General features: G+C 35.1%; 1 protein-coding gene across 5 annotated transcripts in view; it reads right to left on the bottom strand.

Annotated features, from left to right (window-relative positions):
• DACH2 (dachshund family transcription factor 2) overlaps positions 1 to 20,693 on the bottom strand; it is a gene marked incomplete at both ends in the record, with an annotated part of 572,537 nt that overhangs the window by 134,636 nt on the left and 417,208 nt on the right. For all 5 annotated transcript variants that reach the window (XM_084259122.1, XM_084259123.1, XM_084259125.1 and 2 more), the window contains one exon: positions 8,142 to 8,273. In XM_084259122.1, the coding sequence (XP_084115248.1) occupies positions 8,142 to 8,273 (132 nt within the window). The remainder of the gene's footprint in view (positions 1 to 8,141; positions 8,274 to 20,693) is intronic.

Raw genomic sequence — 20,693 nt, 5'->3', positions numbered from 1 at the left:
TGGCATTTCAGTCAGTGACAAACTCCACAATAGATGTTTTATTTTCCCCTTTGCTATTTCAGAGGAAATTCTTGCACAATCCTCCCCCACCCTTGGTGTCAAATAGGCATGTCTTTACCCCTGCTAGCAATACTCTTACCACTCTTTTTTGACTGATCTTTTTCCCTTTGAGCAATATTACCTTCACATGTGACCAGTAAACAAGAGGTAGAATGCCATCTAATTCTAGGATTCTACTAGGAAAAAAAATTGTTTTGATGACAATATGGCTATGATCATCCCCTTGCATGTAGAATAATTTATTTCCCTATCATATATTGATATACTATAAACATTAGAAAGTCATACGTCAATTTCTATCTTCCTACATCAACCAAACTATCATATTTCACTTCTTAAATTTTCTATAAAGTCACAAAACTTTCTTTTCTTAACATGCTTGGGGGCATTGTAGTTATGGCTACTCAGCAGAATCAGCTTGCCTCTGAAAAAGGGGAAATCTTTATGTTGGAATGTGATGCAATTTGCACAACAAAGACCATAGAGTATAGAGTATCCAGGAAATGCGTGATAAATTAAATTCTAATTGTGAAATCCAATATGTGGGTATATAATCCACAAAATTCACTATGGGAATATAAAATGGTACAGACACTTGGAAAACAAAAAATTTGGCATTTCTTCAAAATGTTAAAGACATAGTTACCATTTGACCTAGCAATTTCATTTCTGGGTATATACCCAAGAGAAATGAAATATATGACCACATGAAAACTTGCACATGAACACTGGTAACAGCATTATATATAATAGGCAAAAAGTGGAAGCAACCAAAATGTCTATCAACAGATGAATGGAAAAACAAAGTACAACAAACACATTCATATTAGCGAATATTATACAGGAATTAAAATACATGAAGTACTGGTAAATGCTTCAATATGGATGAACCTGGACCGTATTATGTCAAAAAAGCGAGACCCAAGAGGTCACATATTATATAGTTCCATTTATGCCAAATGTCTAAAATAGGCAAATCCATAGAGATAGTACAATGAATTAGTAGATCACTGGTTGTCAACAGTTGGGGATTGGGGAAAATGAGGAGAGATTCCAAATAGGTAGAGGGCTTCTTTTGGAAGTGATGAAAATTTTGGTAATTAGATAATGGTAACAGTTGCACAAATCTGTTGATACAACAAAATCAGTGAAGTTTATACTTTAAAGGTTGTATTTTATGGTATGTGAATTATACTTCAGTAAAACTCTTCTAAAAATTTCTCTTTGAATGCTACAAAACTTGTAAACTTCCTAGTAAAGACATATGTATTAACTGAACTTGGGCTCAAAGCATGCAACAGGTTTGTTGTATACATGGATCATATTCATGCTGTTATAATGATGATATTCAAGTATCAATGAACTATAGGTATTTAGAGTTTAGAACAAATAGTAATTATTTCCAAGTCTCTTACACTAAGTTTTTCACTATAAAGTGACACCCATTTCATGTAGGGGAATATTTAATATGGACAAATCTATATAATAATTTATGCATGCAAATTTGTCCTTATAAAGGAAATAAGATCATAAGAGTGTACAATGACTATCATTTTCAATTTTTTGATACATATAAACTCTTAAAAGGGAGATATGTGTTGTAAATAAGCTTTTGGAGTCTGGTACTATAGTAAATAAATTAATATTGAATGCCTTTGTTAAATTCCAATTTTAAAAGTGATCATCATTAAATGATAAAACATACCTTTAGTCAGCTATTGCTAACTCCATTTCTGAATGCTGTCTACTAACTAGCATATATGTGACAAATTCCTTACAATAATTTCTCTAAATGTTTTAGGCACATGAATTAAAATTCTATATTGACCTATTGCTAACATTTTCCTTACTTGCTATGTCTCACCTGTTTGCATTTTATATGCAATGAAAACATGTGTTTGCCGAAAAGATACTGAAAGTCAATTTGCAAATACCTTAAAAAGAACAGTATGTGGGGTAACACCCAGCATGGCTTCCTAAATATCAAGTATCATCAAGAGAATCTAATCTCCTTCTGTGACAGAATGACAGCCTGAGAGAGAGGAAAAAATAGATGCAATTTATTTTTACTTCGTCAAGGTTTTGGAGACCAGTCTAAACAACTGGCTCATCAATAAACTGTGAAAATCCAGGCAGGTCACACACCTAGAGTAAATTCCCAGGAGACAAAAGGAGCATTCAAAGAATTGTCACCCATGCATCAATGTCTGTTTGGGGTGACAATATAAAAAGTATCCCCTACGGAATTATGTGTAGTAAATAAGTCAGACTGACAAAGACAAATATTGGACATTTATATAGCAGATATTTTAACAAAGCAAAATGCTCATTAAAAACCTAGCAGACACTAATAAAGCAAGCTTCCTGAGGTTAAGAGGGAGAAGGAAGGAACAAAGTTCAAGGGACTTAAAAAAAGTATCTCTAGATCTCAAGGGCAAATAAAACATTTGAATCAGTGTTCTGAACATAAGTACATTTTGATTTGGTGATACCAGTCTAAAACTTCTGAGGATGGGTTCAGAATCTGAAGTAACATCACTAAATGGAAAATTCAATAAAAAATAAAAGGTGTAGAATGTCAGAGCATCAGATTCAGAAGACCACACAATAAGTGAAAGCAATACAAATGGATTGTGGAGAGATACAGATGATGCTCAAGAGTAATAGAAATGAAGATTAGAATTCAAAGGCAATAATTATTATATCAAATTCCTTCATTGTAACTAAAGCAAAAAGACAGAAGGGTATTTCTTCAAAATCACAGCACAAAAGTGTCACAAAGCTAGATATTTAACAATAATGCACAATAACCCATAAGTGCTCAAAAACTAAAAAAAAAAAAAAAAAACAAAAACAAACAAACACAGTGGAATAAAAGAAAGTAGATCCAACACTGGTTATCTCCTTCCTCAGAAGTGGCATTCTGTCCTTTGGTTTAATGATAGTCTAGTTTCCAGAAAGAGTAAGGTGGATGATTAAAAAGAAAACAAACCAATAAAGAAAAAAAACCAGGAACAATAAATGTTGGGAGAGTATGGAGAAAAAAGAGCCCTCCTACACTGTTCATGGGAATGTAGGCTGATCCATACCCTATGGAAGACAATATGGTGATTTTGTGAAATGAAAAACAGATCTACTATATGATCCAGCACTCCTACTCCTTGGCATTTGTCCACAGAATGCAAAAACACTAATTTGGAGGGATATATGCAGTCCTATGTTCATTGCAATCCTATTTATAATAGTCTAGCTATGGAAACAACCTCTGTGACAATCCAGATAAGTGGACTAAGAAATTGTGGTACATACACAAGATGGAATACTATTCAGCTATCAGAAAGACAGACCTTTGCATTTGTGATGCCATTGATGGAATTGGAAGGAAGGGATTATGCTAAATTAAATAAGCCAGAGGGAGAAAGACAGATACTGGGTGATCTTGTTCATATATGGAATATAGATACACAAAACAAAGGAATTGACAAGAGGATGCAGAATGCAGGTGCCATCACATGGCAGCAGAGGTGATTTACATACTTCAAAAAATCTCACACACTTCATTTTAATTTTTATTGCTATTGTTGTATATCAGCTTATCTTATTATTTGAAAACAAGTATAATTATATTGCTATCTCAGCATAATCAAAGACAGTGACTAACACCGTTTCTATAGCACCAAGTATAATGTCATATACAGATGGGAATCTAATACATTCTGTTATCACACTAATGGTTATCTGGAATCAGGTCATATTATATCTAGCATGAAAATATGCTATTTAGTAAGTTAGAAAGCAGGCCACCAATATATCTCTCAAAATCTATGATGTCTTCTTATAAGAGTGACATAGAAATGCTGTATACAGTCTTCTCAGAAACTGGCATAAAACTAAGAACATGATAGTACTTAATGCTTGAACTCTCAAAATTTTTATTGGTAAAAAATAACTAAAAGTAGTTAAATGATGGTCATTTCTAAGACGCTGTAAGTTTTGAAATCCAGTATGAATTTAGAGGAATTGATGGTCAGTTTTATTGCCTTATCCTTATCAGAAAAACAACTTTTACTCCAGGGAGTTAATAAAATTTCTGTTACAAAATATTATTGCAAGAGAGACAGAATGTGAGAAGAGCAAATACTTTGGACTTAACCAGCCATAGGATTGAAACTTAGCCCTGTCATTTACTAGCTTTGTGATTATAAGTAATGTTGAACCACACTGCCTCAGTTTTCTGTTCTGAAAAATGGGAGTATTGGAAAAGTGTTGGTGGGGGGATTTGGTAAGAATTAATTGAATTAACATAAGAAATAGAAGATGAGTAAATTCTGGGAATATAATGCATTGTATCGTGGTTATGGTCAACAATATTGTGTTATACACTTAAAAGTTGCTAAGAGATTAAGTTGCATGAGTTCTTTGCAGTTCATGGTCATTAGCCCCTTGTTGCATGTATGATATACATTTTTTTCCTATTCAGTTGTGTATTTTCTTTTTCTTTTTTTTTCCTTTTTTTTAAGATTTATTAATTTATTTATACAAGAACCATGGTACAGGTCAGATGCGTAGGAAGGTAGGAGGATTCACCAGAGACAGAGCGGGGAACAGAACAGGCAGACTGACGAAATACACTGCTGAGGGGAGCAGCGCATGTGACAGGAGAGGTCTGCCACGCCATGTGGGACCCTCGCCGGCAGGCCGGGATTGAACCAGCGCTGCAGAGGCTGTGGACAGCTTCACAGCGCGGCGCTCAAGCGCCTGTACCACCAGGGGAGGACCTTTTTTCCTTTTTTATTTTAAAGATTTATTTATTTATACAAGCACTGGGGTACAGGCCAGAGGCGCGGGAGGGTGAGAGAATCCACCGGAGACAAAGAAGGGAGCAGAACAGGCAGAAGGACCGAAATACACTGGTGAAGAGGGCAGCAGGGGAGACAGGAGAGGTCTGATGCGCCATTTGGGAATCTCCATGGCTGGCCAGGAATTGAACTGGCGATGGGGAGGCTGCAGACAGACTTGCAGCACTGCGCGCAACACACTTCGCCACCGGGTAGGTCCTATTTTGTTTTTAATGATAGTTTCTTTCACTGTGCAGAAACTTTTTAGTTTGATATAGTCCTATTGTTAATTTTTGCCTTTTTTCCCATTGCTATTAGAATCTACTCATCAAAGACACCTCTGAAACTTATGTCGAGGATTTTTTTTTTTCCTAAGTATTTTTGGCTAATAGTCTCAAAGTGAAAAGAAATAACCCAATCAAAAAATGGGCAAAGAGCTAAATAGACACTTATCCAAAGAAGACATACAAATAACCACCAGGCACATGAATAAATGCTCATCATCACTTATCATGGAAATGAAAATTAAAACAATGGCATACTGTCTCAAACCTATAAGAATGTTTCCTATCAAAGAGACCAGAAATAAGTGTTGGTAAGGTGTGCAGAAAAAGGAATTATTGTACAGTTTGTGGAAAGGTAGACTGGAAAACAATATAGAGGTTTATCAAAATATTAAAAAATGGATCTACCATATGATCCTACAATCTCATTCCTAGATACATACCCAAAGAATACATTACTAATTTGAAGGGATATATGGACTCCTAAGTTCATTGCAGCACTATTTACAATAGCCACATTATGAAAACAGACTGTCCAATGACAAATGAATGGATAAAGATGTGGTCTATATGCACAACAAAATATTAATTAGCTATGAAAATACATGATATATTTCTGTTTGAGGCAACATGTGGAATCTGGAGGAAATTAAGCTAAACAAAATGTCAGAAGGAAAAATATAAACACCAGATTATTTCACTCATACTTGGAATCTAGAGAAAGAAAATGAAAGACAAAATTAAACCAAAATAAACCATAGAAATCTGACTGTTTCATTGGGGCTACCATTGGCAGAGGGAGGAGATGGGGAATAAAGAGATGAGAGTAGCCAATGCACTTTCGTGGAAGATTATGAACGCTTTGGTGCTGAGTGTGGTATGGTAACATACATGTGGCCAGGTGTGAACCTGTACCTCCAATTTGCATACATTGTTGTAAACCAAGGTTACCTCATTAAAAAGAATGGTTTAAAAATGACATTAGATCTTAAGTGCTCTCAACATAAAATAGAAAGTATAATTAGGCGTGATGGATATGTTAGCTAACACTATGGTTATAATTATATTTAAATGTATCATATCAACATGTTGGGTAGCTTAAACTTACATAATGTTAAATGTTAATTATATCTCAATAAATATTTGGAACTTTTGGAACTAAAGGGGAAAAAATCGTGTTATAGTTGGTTCATAGTAACTGGCAGCTTAATCTTATTGTTATTTTTTAGAGTTAAGTTTAGTCTTATTTATATATTGCTTCTGGTTAGTAAAACCAGGAATTCAGTAAAACCATGCATTTTTCCATTGATTCCCCAATAAATTATACCTATGCTATATTGAAAGAAATTAGCACTACGGATCCTGGTTGAAGACCAATTCTCATGGTATATATCCCACCAAAAACATTAAAATTTTATATGAGAAGAGACAAAGTGCATTAATCAGATTAATTTAACATACTGATGTGTTCTAAAATTTCCCTCTTTAATTTTTATACCCCCTTTCTTCCAAAATAAAGCCCCACTAGGCTTGAGCTTCTAGGAATGTAAAAGAAGAGAAATAAGGTTGTTACCAAAATGACTGCTATATTATATTGAATTTCACTGTAAGGCTAAATTGGAAACCCATTGCTCCTAAGATCATCTTTGGCCCATTTTTATTGTCCAGTAAAATTAATCCATAATTTCATTTATTTGATAATTTATGTATCTCAAATATATATGTCGATAAATCGATAGGTAGGTAGGTAGGTAGGTAGGTAGGTAGGTAGGTAGGTAGGTAGATAGATAGATAGATAGGTAGATAGATAGAATAGTTATAACCCCACCTATTTCTAAGAGATGGGGGGTTCTTATGATCAAAGTGAAGGTACAATTATGACAGGGTGAAGGAGAAAAAAAATTGTAGGACATGAAAGGACATTCAACAAGCATCTTTCTCTTTTCTCCCTCCTCCCTACTTTTTTTAATTGCTTACTCTTTGTTCTATCTCTTTACTTCAGTTCTGCTGATAATGCCTGGAGTCTGTTAGCACCTTCACTTAACTAAAGAAGTGGTACATAGGCTGAGACCATCCAAACTTAATTCTAAGAACTGCTTTTCATGGTAAATTATTTAGAGCAAGATGAAATGAGAAGTATGGCTTAAATATAGAAGGGCATAATCTTTAGCAAGCACAGATTACAATGGTCAGTACTATGAAAATTAGAATTTATTTTCATTATAACAAAAGAATACAGATCACTGTTTCCTGAAATGGGATTCTGACCTGTAATGATTTTCTAGTTTTAGTGTGCAAGTTATCAGTAGGGTTAAGCATTCTTTTTTTCCTAAGTTTATTTATTTATTTATTTATATATTTCGCCTCTGTGTAAATCCTTTTTTAATTTAAATTTTATTTTTATATTCCCCATACAATTACAACCCCCTTATTTTGACCCCAAGCCCTCCTTTCCCCGCCCCCCAGGCCCCATAGAGTGTCTCTGGTTCATAGTTGTTGATTTTGATATTTTCTTTCTTATAGTTATTCTTTTTCCTGGTCCCTTATTTAAGTTTTCTAGATTCCTGCTATGAGCGAGACCATCCAGTATTTTTCTTTTTCTTTCTGGCTTATTTCGCTGAGCATGATCCCTTCCAGCTCCATCCATGTTGCTGCAAATTGCATGTGTTTATCTTTTTTGAATGCTGAGTAATATTCCATGGTGTATATATGTACCACATCTTCTTGATCCAGTCATCTATTTTTGGGCATTTGGGTTGTTTCCAAAGCTTAGCTATTGTAAATAGTGCTGCTATAAACACAGGGGTGCAGGTGCTCTTTGGAATTGATCATTCTTCTGTAGAAACTACTTATAATCAAAGTATGCATATTATGAACACCTGCCTCCTCATCCCTCCTCTGCCCCACTCCAGAATTAGTCAGTAAGAACCACCTACCTGCAATTCCTGAAGACACTTACCTGTGTTAGAAGTGAGATCATCAGGCTCTGATTCAGTCCCATTTTGGCTTCCATTTCCCTGAAGTGTGTTCATGGCCACAAGCTTCATTTTCTGCAACTTCATTGCCTCAACCATTGCAGCAGCTGTTATACCTATAACCAGAATCATTCCTTTAAAAACACGCACTATTTCTAAATGTATCTAAAAGCTGGATAAATATCCTTAACAGGGCTGCACAATACATGCCAAAAAGACCAAAGTTGAATTTATGAATAACTTTTTAAACAAAATAAATTGTAGGCCTTCATTTTCTATTAATTTATCTATTTGTTTATTTTTATTGCAGAAACATTGGTTTATATCATTGTCTGCATTTTGGCACTATGGAATTTCCCCATTCTGAGGCTGTTACCATAACACTCCCAACACCAAAGGACGCATAGTCCACCACAGAGTCCATTTTCTCCCTCCCCACTTTGGACTTGGCCTCCACATTCCCCTCTCCCACTGAATGTCTCAATTATATAGTATGTTTCCAAGGGCTATTTTTTAGGTTTGGCTTATCTGACCCTTTGTCTCATTTCTCTATATTCCACATATAAGTGACAACACCTCTATAATTATTTCATCCTATAATGGACAGTTTGAAAATCTAAAAAAAATACATAGGTTATGTTTCAAAATTCCAAACAAAACAAAGAGAGTAGTATGCAAATTGTTTTAAAAATTCCAAGAATACTTAATATATTCTGATATCTTGAAAGAGTTCTGCACAGTTGTTTTATTTTTATTTTTTAAGATTTATTTATTTATTCATTCAAGCACTGGGTACAGTCAGAAGGGTGGGAGGGTGAGAGAATTCACCAGAGCCAGAGCAGGGAGCAGAACAGGCAGACCGAACTGTCTTATTTCACTGAGCATAATTCCTTCTAGCTCCATGCACGTTGCTGTGAATGACATGAGTTTATCTTTTTTGGTTGCTGAATAATATTCCATTGTGTATATATACCACATCTTCTTGATCCAGTCATCTATTTTTGGGCATTAGGGTTGTTTCCCAGTTTTTCCTACTGTAAATAGTTCTGCAATAAACATAGGGGTACAGGTGCTCTTTTCAATCACTGTTTTTGTGTCCTTTGGGTAGATCCCTAGTAGTGGAATTGTCGGGTCATATGGTAACTCCATTTTTAGTAGACTGAGAAACCTCCAGACAGCTTTCCATAGTGGTTGGACCAGTTTGCACTCCCACTGGCAATGTAGGAGAGTTCTTTTTTCTCCACATCCTTGCCAATATTTGTTGTTGCTAGTTTTTTGTTTTTTTTTTTTTTTTTTTAATATGTGCCATTCTCACTGGTGTAAAGTGGTATCTCATTGTGGTTTTGATTTGCATTTCTCTGATTATGAGGGATATTGAACATTTTATCACATGCCTGTTGGCCATTTGCATTTCCTCTTTGGAGAAATGTCTTTTAAGTTCTTCTGCCCATTTCTTGACTGATTTTTTATTTTGTTTTTGTTGAGTCCTATGAGTCCTTTGTATATCTTTGTGATCAGTCCCTTATCAGTTGACTGGAGTGCAAAATTTTTTTCCCAGTCATTGGGGTCTCTCTCTATTTTGGTTAACGTCTCTTTTGCTGTGCAGAAGCTTTTAAGTTTGATGTAATCCCAGGTGTTTATCTTTTCCTTGACTATCTTTGCTTTGGGTGATGAAGACTTCATATATTCTTTCTACCCTTTTACCCTCCTCATTCTTATACGCTGAATGATCAAATTAATGAAAACAAGTGATGCAAGTATGAAAAAGTGTTGGTCCCTGCTATAAAATTATATTATTTTGCATAAATATAATGCAATATGTACAAAGAGATAGAAATAAGGGGAAACAGAGAACATATGAGTGTTTATGTTTGAAATCCTTTCTCCTGGAAAGTCTATATAAGGTAGTGCCATAAACAAGTACTAAACATAGAATAATCTATTCTCCATCATTGTTCTCAAAAAAAAAAATTCTAGTGAATTCAAATAATTTTATATACTATCAAAATCCTTAACCACCTAGTGGTATACTAGTGCCATTGCCCCCCCCAAAAAAAATTCTTGCAGGTTTAAAACAATATTCAGTGAAAGTCATTATCCCAATGGAAATGTAATTCAAGGAAGATAATATTTGAATTGAATAAAAATATTTGGAATTTAGAAAAAAATTGAATATTTGTATATATTTTAAAAGAATATTTGGGGCCTCCCTGGTAGCGCAGGTGGTTGAGCGCTGCGCTGTGAAGCTGTGTGCAGCCTCTGCAGTGCCGGTTCAATCCATGCCAGCTGTGGAGCAACCCACATTGCGCGGCAGACCTCTCCTGCCTTGCCCGCTGCTCACCTCCGCAGTGTATTTCGGTCAGTCTGCCTGTTCTGTTCCCTAATCTGTCTCTGCTGAATCCTCTCACCCTCCCGCACTTCTAGGTATGAATAAAATAAATCTTAAAAAAGGAATATTTGCTATCACAAAAAATAAAAAAAAACTTTTTATTACTTAAATACTCAATTTTATATTTTCACCCTAGGCCAAGACAAATCAAAATTTGTTTTAAAATGAACCATCATTTTCTTTGCCACATAAAACTATCATAAAATAAAAAGATAATAGTAAATAAGTAAATAAATAATAAATAAAAACATAATTGCCAGTATTAGAAGAACATGACACTAAAGGTACAGTAAATTTTTACTAAGGTGTAAGGGAAAGAAAGTGTAACCTAGAATATCTAACTTGTGTTTGTTTTGGGGAATCATAAGGTTTTACTTTGACACTCTATGCTTTTTGACATATGGAGAAATCAACATGAAGCAAATTTTTCACATTACCTTGCCTATGAGTCATTGCGAAGAAAGTATCTGAAAGAAAATAGTTTTATTCTTTTGCAATTTTCCTGGATGGTACTGGAAATTTTCATGCCATACTTAGATTTTTTGAATTTCAATCCCCAAAATGACTTATCAGGCACCTAAGCAAAAAATATGATGGCAATGATTTATAAAAAGGGACCCTATTTAGGACTGCTAGAGTTGAGTGTCTTTTTTTTTAATATTTATTTGTTTATGCATACAAGAGCTGGGGTACAGGCCAGAGATGCAGGGGGTGAGAGGATTCACCAGAGACAGAGTGGGAAACAGAACAGGCAGACTGACTGAAATACACCCTGAGAGGAGCATAAGGCGAGACAGGAGAGGTCTGCTGTGCAATGTGGGCTGTTCCCTGGCCAGCCAGGGATCAAACTCGTGCTGCAGAGGCTGTGGATTGCTTCATAGTGTGGTGCTTAACCCCTTGCACCACCAGGGAGGCCCAAGAGTTGAGTGTCTTATAACCAAAAATGCATTAGGCAAATTTTACAGAATTTACATCAGAAGCTCTGACTGGAAATTCAGAACAAGATCCTAACATTAATAATTATTAAATAATTAGTTGTAATGTTATTGGCAGTGCAAACACTACATTTTGTGAACATGCAACTCCTACTCTGTGATAAATAAAAGTTGGCGGAATATCTTTGTTTGCCCTAAACTTATGTTTTATATTTTCTTTCTTTTTTTATTGAGGCGACATTGGTTTACAACATTTTTTGTGTGTGATTTAAGATACAGGTTCTCACCCTTCAGAAATTGCTACCAAACTACACCCTCCATCAAAATGTTCATAGATCTACACCACAGTCCATTGTGTTCCCTCTTCAATTTGGTCTTTTCTCTTCCTCCACTCTTCTTCTAGTAGTCTCAGTTCTATAGTCAGATTTCTAAGGTTAGTCATTAGTTTGGCTTTATCTGAATCTTTGTTTTCTTATCTTCCACATAAAAGTGACACTACTGGTATTGGTCTTTCTCCTTCTGTCTTATTTTGCTTAGCATAACCCCCTCTGTTTCATCCAGGTTGTCACAAATGGCAGTATGTTGGCTTTTTTTTTTTAATAGCTGAGTAGTAAGTCATTGTGTGTACATAACACCTCTTCTTGATCCAATCATGTACTTTTTTGGCATTTAGGTGTTTCAATAGCTTGGCTATTGCAAATAGTGCTGCAATCAACATAATTCCCTTCAAATCAGTGTTTTTGTATTCTACAGGCAAAGTGGAATTCCTTGGTCTTATGGTAGACTGGCTTTTAATATTTTGAAAAATATCTATACTGTTTTCCTCAGGGACTGGATCAGTCTACATTCCCACCAACAGTGAAGAGGGACCTGTTTTCTCCACATCTCTGCCAACATTCATTGTGTCTGGTCTTTTTGACATGGGCCATTTTCACAGGTGTCAGGTGGTATCTCAGTGTTTTAATTTGCATTTCCCTGATGATAAGTGATGATGAACAGTTTATCATATGCCTGCTCACCATCTGTATGTCTTTGGATAAGTGCCTATTTAGCTCTTTGATCATTTTTTTTTTCCCATTGGATAATTTCTTCTCTTTTGTTGTATATCTTCTTTGTAGACCTTGGATATCAGATGTATGTTCGGCAAATGTTTTCTCCCATTCAATAAGGGGTCTTTTTCATTAGTTTCTATCACTGTTATTATAGAAGCTTTGTAGTTTAATGTAGTCCCAATTGCTTACATCCTCTTTTGTTTCCATTGCTGTTTGAGATGAATCCACAGACATCTCTGAAACATATGTTGACAAGTGTTTTCCCTATGTCAACCTCTATGAATTCATCAATTCTGAGGTGATTTTTGTGCATAATAAGTGAGACTGGTATAGTTTTATTATTTTGTATGTGGTTATCCAGTTTTCCCACCACCATTTATTGAAAAGACTCCCCCCAATTTCTGTTGTTACTTCTTTTGTCAAAGATTAACCATCCATATATATATATGTGTGTGTGTGTGTGTGTGTGTGTGTGTGTGTGTGTGTGTGTGTTTATTTCTGGGCTCTCAACTATATTCCATTGCATTGTATATCTGTTTTAGTCCCAGTACCATGTCATTTTGATTATTAGAGTTGGAGTGTGATAGCACTATTCTGCTTTTATGTTTTGCTTATTTGAGGTTCTTATGTGGTTCCGTACAAATTTCAGAAATGTTTCTTCTACTGGGTTGTCAGAAAAGTCATGAAATATTTTTTTTCTTTTTTTCAAGCAAAAATGCATAATGACTTTTCTGACAACCTAGTATTTCTTAGAAGAATTCCATTGAAACTTTGATAGGGATTGCATTAAATCTGTATACTGTTTTAAGTAAGGTGTCCATTTTGATAATGTTTATTCTAATCCAGGAGCAGGAAATATCTTTTCATTTCTTTCTGTCTTCTATTTCTTTTAACAATGCTTTCATTGTATAAGTATTTTACCTCCTTTGTTACATTTTAAAGTGTTTAATTGTTTTGACTATTGTAAATGGGATTGTTTTCTTGAATTCTTTTTTCCCCAACTCATTATTTGCATATAGTAATACAACTGATTTTTTAATATTAATTTTGTAATCTGCCACTTTACTGAACTGACTTATTGTTTCAATTAGTTTTTTTTAAGTGGAGTCCTTAGAGTTTTATGTAAATTATCATGCTGTCAGTAAATACAGAGAGCTTTAATCCTTCATTCTCAGTCTGGATTGCTTTACATCTTCTCTTGCCTAATTGCTCTAGGAAAAGCTTCCAATATTGTGTTGAGTATTGGTGGTAAGGGTAGACATGCTTTTAAAGATCTTATTTGAAAGGATTTCAGTTTTTCACCATTAAGAATGAGGTTTGCTGTGGGTTTGATATATGTGGTCGTTATTATGTTGAAGTTTGTTGCATCTATCTAAAAGTATTTGTGTTTTTTTAATCATAAATGGATGTTACATGTTATCAAATATTTTCTTGTCATCTATTGATATGATCAAATGATTTTTCTTTCCTTTCATTGATACAGTGAATTATGTTAAATTACTTTCAGGTATTGAACCATCCTTGTGTCCCTGGAATAAATCCCATGTGATCATGGTGCATGATATTTTTAATGCAGTATTGAATTTGGTTTGCTAATATTTGATACTTTTAATGCAGTATTGAATTTGGTTTGCTAATATTTTGTTGAATTTGGTTTGCTAATATTTTGTTGGGGATTTTGGCATCAGTGTTCTTGGAAATTGGTCTGTAGTTTACTTTCTTCCTTTTGTTGTCTTTGTCTGGTTTTGTTAATCAGAGTGATGTTGACAAAATATATCTGGAAGTATTTCCTCTCTCAATATTTCTAGAGGAGCTTGAGACAGATAACATAATCTCATCTTGAAGGATTTTTATTTTTATTTTTTTAAAGATTTCTCTTTATTTATTTACACAAGAATCGGGGTACAGGCAAGATTCATGGGAGGGTGAGAGGATTCACCAGAGACAGAGCGGGGAACAGAACAGGCAGACTGACTGAAATACACTGCTGAGGGGAGCAGCGAGCGAGACAGGAGAGGTCTGCCATGCCATGTGGGACCCTCGCCGGCCGACCAGGATCGAACCACACGCTGCAGAGCTGCGGACAGCTTCACAGTGCTGCACTCAACTGCCTGTGCCACCTGGGGAGGCCCTTCGAGCATATTTAGAACTCACTAGTGAAGCCATCTGGTTGTGAACTTTTGTTTTTTGAGAGACTTTTGATTACTGTTTCAATTTTCTTGCTTTCAATTTGTTCAGGTTTACTATTTTTTGTGATTCAGTCTCAGGTGGTTATATATTTCTAAGATTTGTCCACCTGTTCTAGGTTTTTCAATTTACATACATACGTTTATAGTAATCTCGTATATTCCTCTGAATTTCTTAGATATCTGTTGTAATTTTCTTTCACTTCTGTTCTACTTATTTGAGTTTTCTCCGTTTCTTTCTTTGTGAGTCTAGCTACAGGTTTGTTTATTTTGTTTGTTGTTTTTCAAAGTACCAGTTTTTGGTTTATTTATTTCATTATTCTCTTGGACAGTCTTTTTGATTTATATTTCACTTATTTCTGCTCTAGTATTATTTTGTTCCTTATACTGGCATTGTTTTTATGTTTTCATCTTTTTCTAATTCCTTAAGGTAAGAGGTAAGATTATTTATTTGAGCTCTTTCTTGTTTCCTGATGTGGGACAGTGTTGGTATATACTTCCCTTTCCTTTTTCTCAAAGTATATTTTAAATTTCTCTTGATTTCCTCCTTAATCCAGTAGTAATTCAATAGTGTGTTGTTAAGTCAAAACATATTTTTCCCTTCGCTTTCATTTTGTGTTTAATTTCTTGTCTGATACCATTGTTATCAGAAAAGATGCTTGGTATAAGTTCAATATACATGTATTTATTGATACTTGTTTTGTGAATAATAATGTTGTCAGTTCTGGAGAATGTCCCATGTACACTTGAGAAAAATATGTATTCAATTTTTGGAGGGGAGGGTGTAGTGTCCTATAAATATCTATTACAATCACGTGGTTTCATTCTTGAAGGCTTTAGAATCCTGGTTTATTTTCCGTCTATTGGTGAAAATTGGGTGTTGAAGTTCCCAGCCACTGATATGATTTTCCATATGTGGTAGTAATTTTTCATATTTGGTAGTAATTGCCTGAAATATTTTATGTCCCTTCATTTGGTGAGTATATATTTTTTTTTTTTTTTTTTTTTTTTTTTTTTTTTTTTTTTTTAAATAAATTTTATTGTTATATTCCCCATACAATTGCAGCCCCCCCATTCTGACCCCAATCCCTCCCCTCCCGCCCCCCTAAAAGTGTCTCTGGTTCATAGTTTTTTGTTGATTTTGATTTTCACTATCTTATAGTTATTCATTTTCCTGGTCCCTTATTTAAGTTTTCTAGATTCCTGCTATGAGTGAGACCATCCGGTATTTTTCTTTTTCTTTTTGGCTTATTTCGCTGAGCATGATCCCTTCCAGCGCCATCCATGTTGCTGCAAATTGCATGTGTTTATCTTTTTTGAATGCTGAGTAATATTCCATGGTATATATGTACCACATCTTCTTGATCCAGTCATCTATTTTTGGGCATTTGGGTTGTTTCCAAAGCTTAGCTATTGTAAACAGTGCTGCTATAAACATAGGGGTGCAGGTGCTCTTTGGAATTGATGTTTCTGTGTCCTTTGGGTAAATACCTAGGAGTGGAATTGCTGGATCATATGGAAGCTCTATGTTTAGTAGGTCCAGAAATCTCCACACAGCTTTCCACAGTGGTTGGACCAGTTTGCACTCCCACCAACAGTGCAGAAGAGTTCCTTTTTCTCCACACCCTCGCCAACATTTGTTGTTGCTAGTTTTTTTAATATGTGCCATTCTCACTGGTGTAAGATGGTATCTCATGGTAGTTTTGATTTGCATTTCCCTGATGACAAGTGATGTTGAACATTTTTTCATATGCCTGTTGGCCATTTGCATTTCCTCTTCAGAGAAGTTTCTTTTAAGCTCTTCTGCCCATTTTTTGACTGGATTATTTTCTTTGTTGTTGTTGAGTCTCATCAGCTCTTTGCAGATTTTTGTGATCAGTCCTTTATCATTAGTGTTGGGTGCAAAAATGTTCTCCCAGTTGGTGGGGTTTCTCTTTGTTTTTGTTATTGTCTCTTTTGCTGTGCAAAAGCTCTTTAATTTGATGTAGTCCCAGCTGTTTATCTTTGCCTTCACTATCACTGCTTTGGGTGATGTGTCTGTAAAGATGTCTTTGATGTGCAAATCACGTAGTGTTTCGCCTATATTTCCTTCTATATATTTTATGGTTTCAGGTCTTATGTCTAGTTCTTTAATCCATTTTGAGTTGATTTTTGTGTATGGTGTGAGGTGGTGGTCAAGCTTCATTCTTTTGCATGTAGCGACCCAGTTTTCCCAGCACCATTTATTGAACAAACTTTCTTTGCTCCAATGCATATTCTTTGCTCCTTTGTCAAAGATTAGTTGACCATAAATCTGTGGGTTTATTTCTGGATTTTCTATTCGATTCCATTGGTCTGTATGTCTGTTCTTGTTCCAATACCATGCAGTTTTGATGATTATGGCTTTGTAGTATAGTTTGAAGTCTGGGAGTCTGATGCCTCCATTCCCTTCTTTTTTTTTCAGGAGAGCTTTGGCTATTCGGGGTTTTTTGTGATTCCATATGAATTTCATCAATAATTGTTCTATTTCTTTGAAGAATGACATTGAAATTTTGATTGGAATAGCATTGAATCTGTATATTGCTTTTGGAAGGATGGCCATTTTAATAATGTTTATTCTTCCAATCCATGAGCAGGGGATGTCTCTCCATTTCTTTGTGTCTTCTTCTATTTCTTTTAACAGTGTTTTATAGTTTTCTTTGTATAGGTCCTTTACCTCTTTTGTTAGATTTATTCCCAAATATTTGATTTTTTTTGTTTCAATAACAAAAGGGATGGTCTTTTTGATTTCTTCTTCTTCAGATTTATTGTTTGTGTATAGGAAGGCTACTGACTTTTGCGTGTTGATTTTGTATCCTGCCACTTTACTGAACTGATTGATGAGTTGAATTAGCTTTTCTGTGGAGTTTTTGGGGTTCTCTATATATAATATCATATCGTCTGCAAATAGTGATAGTTTGACTTCTTCTTTTCCTATTTGGATTCCTTGGATGTCTTTCTCTTGTCTTATTGCCCTGGCTAGGACTTCCAGTATTATATTGAAAAGCAATGGTGAGAGTGGACATCTTTGTCTTGTTCCAGATCTTAATGGAATTGCTTTCAGCTTTTCACCATTGAGAATGATACTGGCTGTTGGCTTGTCATAGATGGCCTTTATGATGTTGAGGTATGTTCCTTGTATCCCAAGAATTTCAAGGGCTTTTATCATGAATGGGTGTTGCACTTTGTCGAAAGCTTTCTCAGCATCTATTGATATTATCATATGGTTTTTATATTTCTTTTTGTTGATGTGTTGGATAACATTGATTGATTTTCGGATGTTAAACCATCCTTGTGCCCCTGGAATGAATCCAACTTGGTCGTGGTGAATTATCTTATGGATACATTGTTGGATTCTGATAGCTAAAATTTTATTGAGGATTTTTGCATCAGTGTTCATTAGGGAGATTGGCCTGTAGTTTTCCTTTTTTGTGTTGTCCTTGTTCGGTTTTGGTATTAGTGTAATGTTGGCTTCATAAAACGTGTTTGGTATTGTCCCTTCCTTCTCAATTTTTTGGAAGAGTTTGTGAAGGATAGGCACTAATTCGTCTCTGAATGTTTGGTAGAATTCATTTGTAAATCCATCAGGTCCTGGGCTTTTGTTTTTGGGGAGGTTTTTTATTACCATTTCAATTTCGCTAATTGTAATTGGTCTGTTTAGGTGTTCTATTTCTTCTTTATCTAGCTTTGGGTGATTGTAGAGTTGTAGGAATTTGTCCATCTCCTCTAGATTGTTGAACTTGTTTCCATATAACTGTTCATAGTAGTTACTGATTATTCTTTTGATTTCTGCTGTGTCCGTTGTGATTTCTCCTCTTTCATTGATGATCCTGTTTATTTGTGCTTTCTCCCTTTTTTCCTTTGTGAGCCTGGCTAGGGGTTTGTCTATTTTATTGATTTTTTCAAAGAACCAGCTCTTGGTTTCATTGATCTTTTGGATTGTTTTTTTAGTTTCAATTTCATTTATTTCTGCTTTGGTTTTTATTATTTCTTTTCTTCTACTGGTTTTGGGGTTTTTTTGTTGTTCTTTTTCTAGATCTTTGAGCTTCGAGATTAGGTTGTTTCTTTGCGTTCTTTCTTGTTTCTTGATGTGAGCTTCTATTGCTATATATTTTCCTCTTATTACTGCTTTTGCTGCATCCCATACATTTAGGATATTGGTGTCCTCCTTGTCGTTCAATTCAAAAAATTTTTTAATTTCTTCTTTGATCTCCTCATTAGTCCAATGGTCTTCCAGTAGTGTGGTTTTTAATCTCCATGAGGTAGGAAAGTTCCTTGCCTTCTTTTTATGGTTTATTTCTAGTTTGATGCCTTCATGGTCAGAAAAGATGGTTGATATGATTTCAATCTTGGTGTATCTGTTGATGTTTGTCTTGTGCCCCAGTATGTGATCGATCCTGGAGAATGATCCGTGTGCGCTTGAGAAAAATGTGTACTCCGTTTTTTTGGGGTTTAGTGTTCTATAGATGTCTGTTAAGCCCAATTGCTCTAGGTCCTTATTTAGAGCTTTAGTTTCTTTACTTATTTTTTGTCTTGTTGATCTATCCATTGTTGATAGTGGTGTGTTGAAGTCTCCCACTACGTATGTGTTTTCTCTGATGTCTGTTTTCAGAGAGGACAACAGTTGTCTGATATATTTTGGTGCTCCTTCGTTTGGTGAGTATATGTTAATGAGTGTTATTTCTTCTTGAAGTATTGTCCCCTTGATCATAATGTAGTGACCCTTGGGGTCTCTTTTTATCTTTTTGAGTTTGAAATCTGTTTTATCTGATATAAGTATAGCTGTTCCTGCTTTCTTTTTTGGTCCATTTGCTTGTAGGATTGTTTTCCATCCTTTAACTTTGAGCCTATTTTTATCTTTTGTAGCTAAATGTGTTTCCTGGAGACAGCAAAAGGTTGGGTTTTGTTTCTTAATCCAGGCTGCAACTCTGTGTCTTTTTATTGAAGAGTTTAGTCCATTTACATTCAGAGTTATTATTGATATGTTAACATCTGTATTTGCCATTGTGTTTGTCTTTCCTTTGATTTTATTTATTTATTCTTTTAATAACTTTTTTTTTTGGCCTTCTTTCATTGTTATTCGTCCCTCTGAGGTTCTGGCTTTAGGACTCCTTGTAGTATTTTTTGGAGTGGGGGTTTAGTTGCAATGAAATTCCGGAGTTTCTGTTTGTCTGGAAAGGTCCATATTCTTTCTTCAAAGAGGAAGGAGAGCTTTGCGGGATAGAGTATTCTTGGTTGGCATCTGTTTTCTTGGAGTCTGTTGACTATGTCCCTCCACTCTCTCCTTGCCCGTAGTGTTTCTTCGGAGAAGTCTGATGTCAGCCTGATTGGTTTTCCTTTGAATGTTATCTGTTTCTTCCCTCTTGCCAGCTTCATTATTTTTTCCTTGTCCTGGATTCTTGGGAGCTTTACTATTATGTGTCTTGCTGTACTTTTCCTTTCGTCGTGGAAGTTTGGTGTTCTTCTTGCTTCTTGTATATCAATTTTCAGCTCCTTCTTCACATTTGGGAAGTTCTCTTCAATTATCTCTTTGAATATTTTCTCTGTTCCTACATCTCTCTCCTCTCCTTCTGGTATTCCTATAACTCTTATATTTCCTTTCCTCATGGAGTCAGATAGTTCCCGAAGTCTTTCCTCGTTCTTTTTCCTTCGTACTTCTCTTTCCTTTTCTGTTTTGGTTCTTTTTATTTCTATGTCTTCAAGATTACTTATTCGTTCTTCCATTTCATCTATTCTGCTTTCATTGCTTTTCCCAGAATTCTTTAGTTCTTCCATTAATTCTTTGATCTCCTGCATTTCTTTTACTTCCCTCTTTAGGGACTCAATTTCTTTCTTCTGACCATTGTTTTCCCTCTCTAGGGACTCAATTGCATTCTTCTGATCGTTGATTATTTTTCCCTTATCATTGTTTTCCTTTATGACTTCTGTTAGTTTTTTAATCACGGCAATTTTAAAT

The sequence above is a fragment of the Talpa europaea genome, assembly GCF_964194135.1.
Source record: "Talpa europaea genome assembly, chromosome: X".
Classification (NCBI taxonomy): Eukaryota; Metazoa; Chordata; class Mammalia; order Eulipotyphla; family Talpidae; genus Talpa; species Talpa europaea.
Note: the sequence above shows the minus strand (reverse complement) of the source record. Positions and strands in the feature narration are given on the sequence as shown.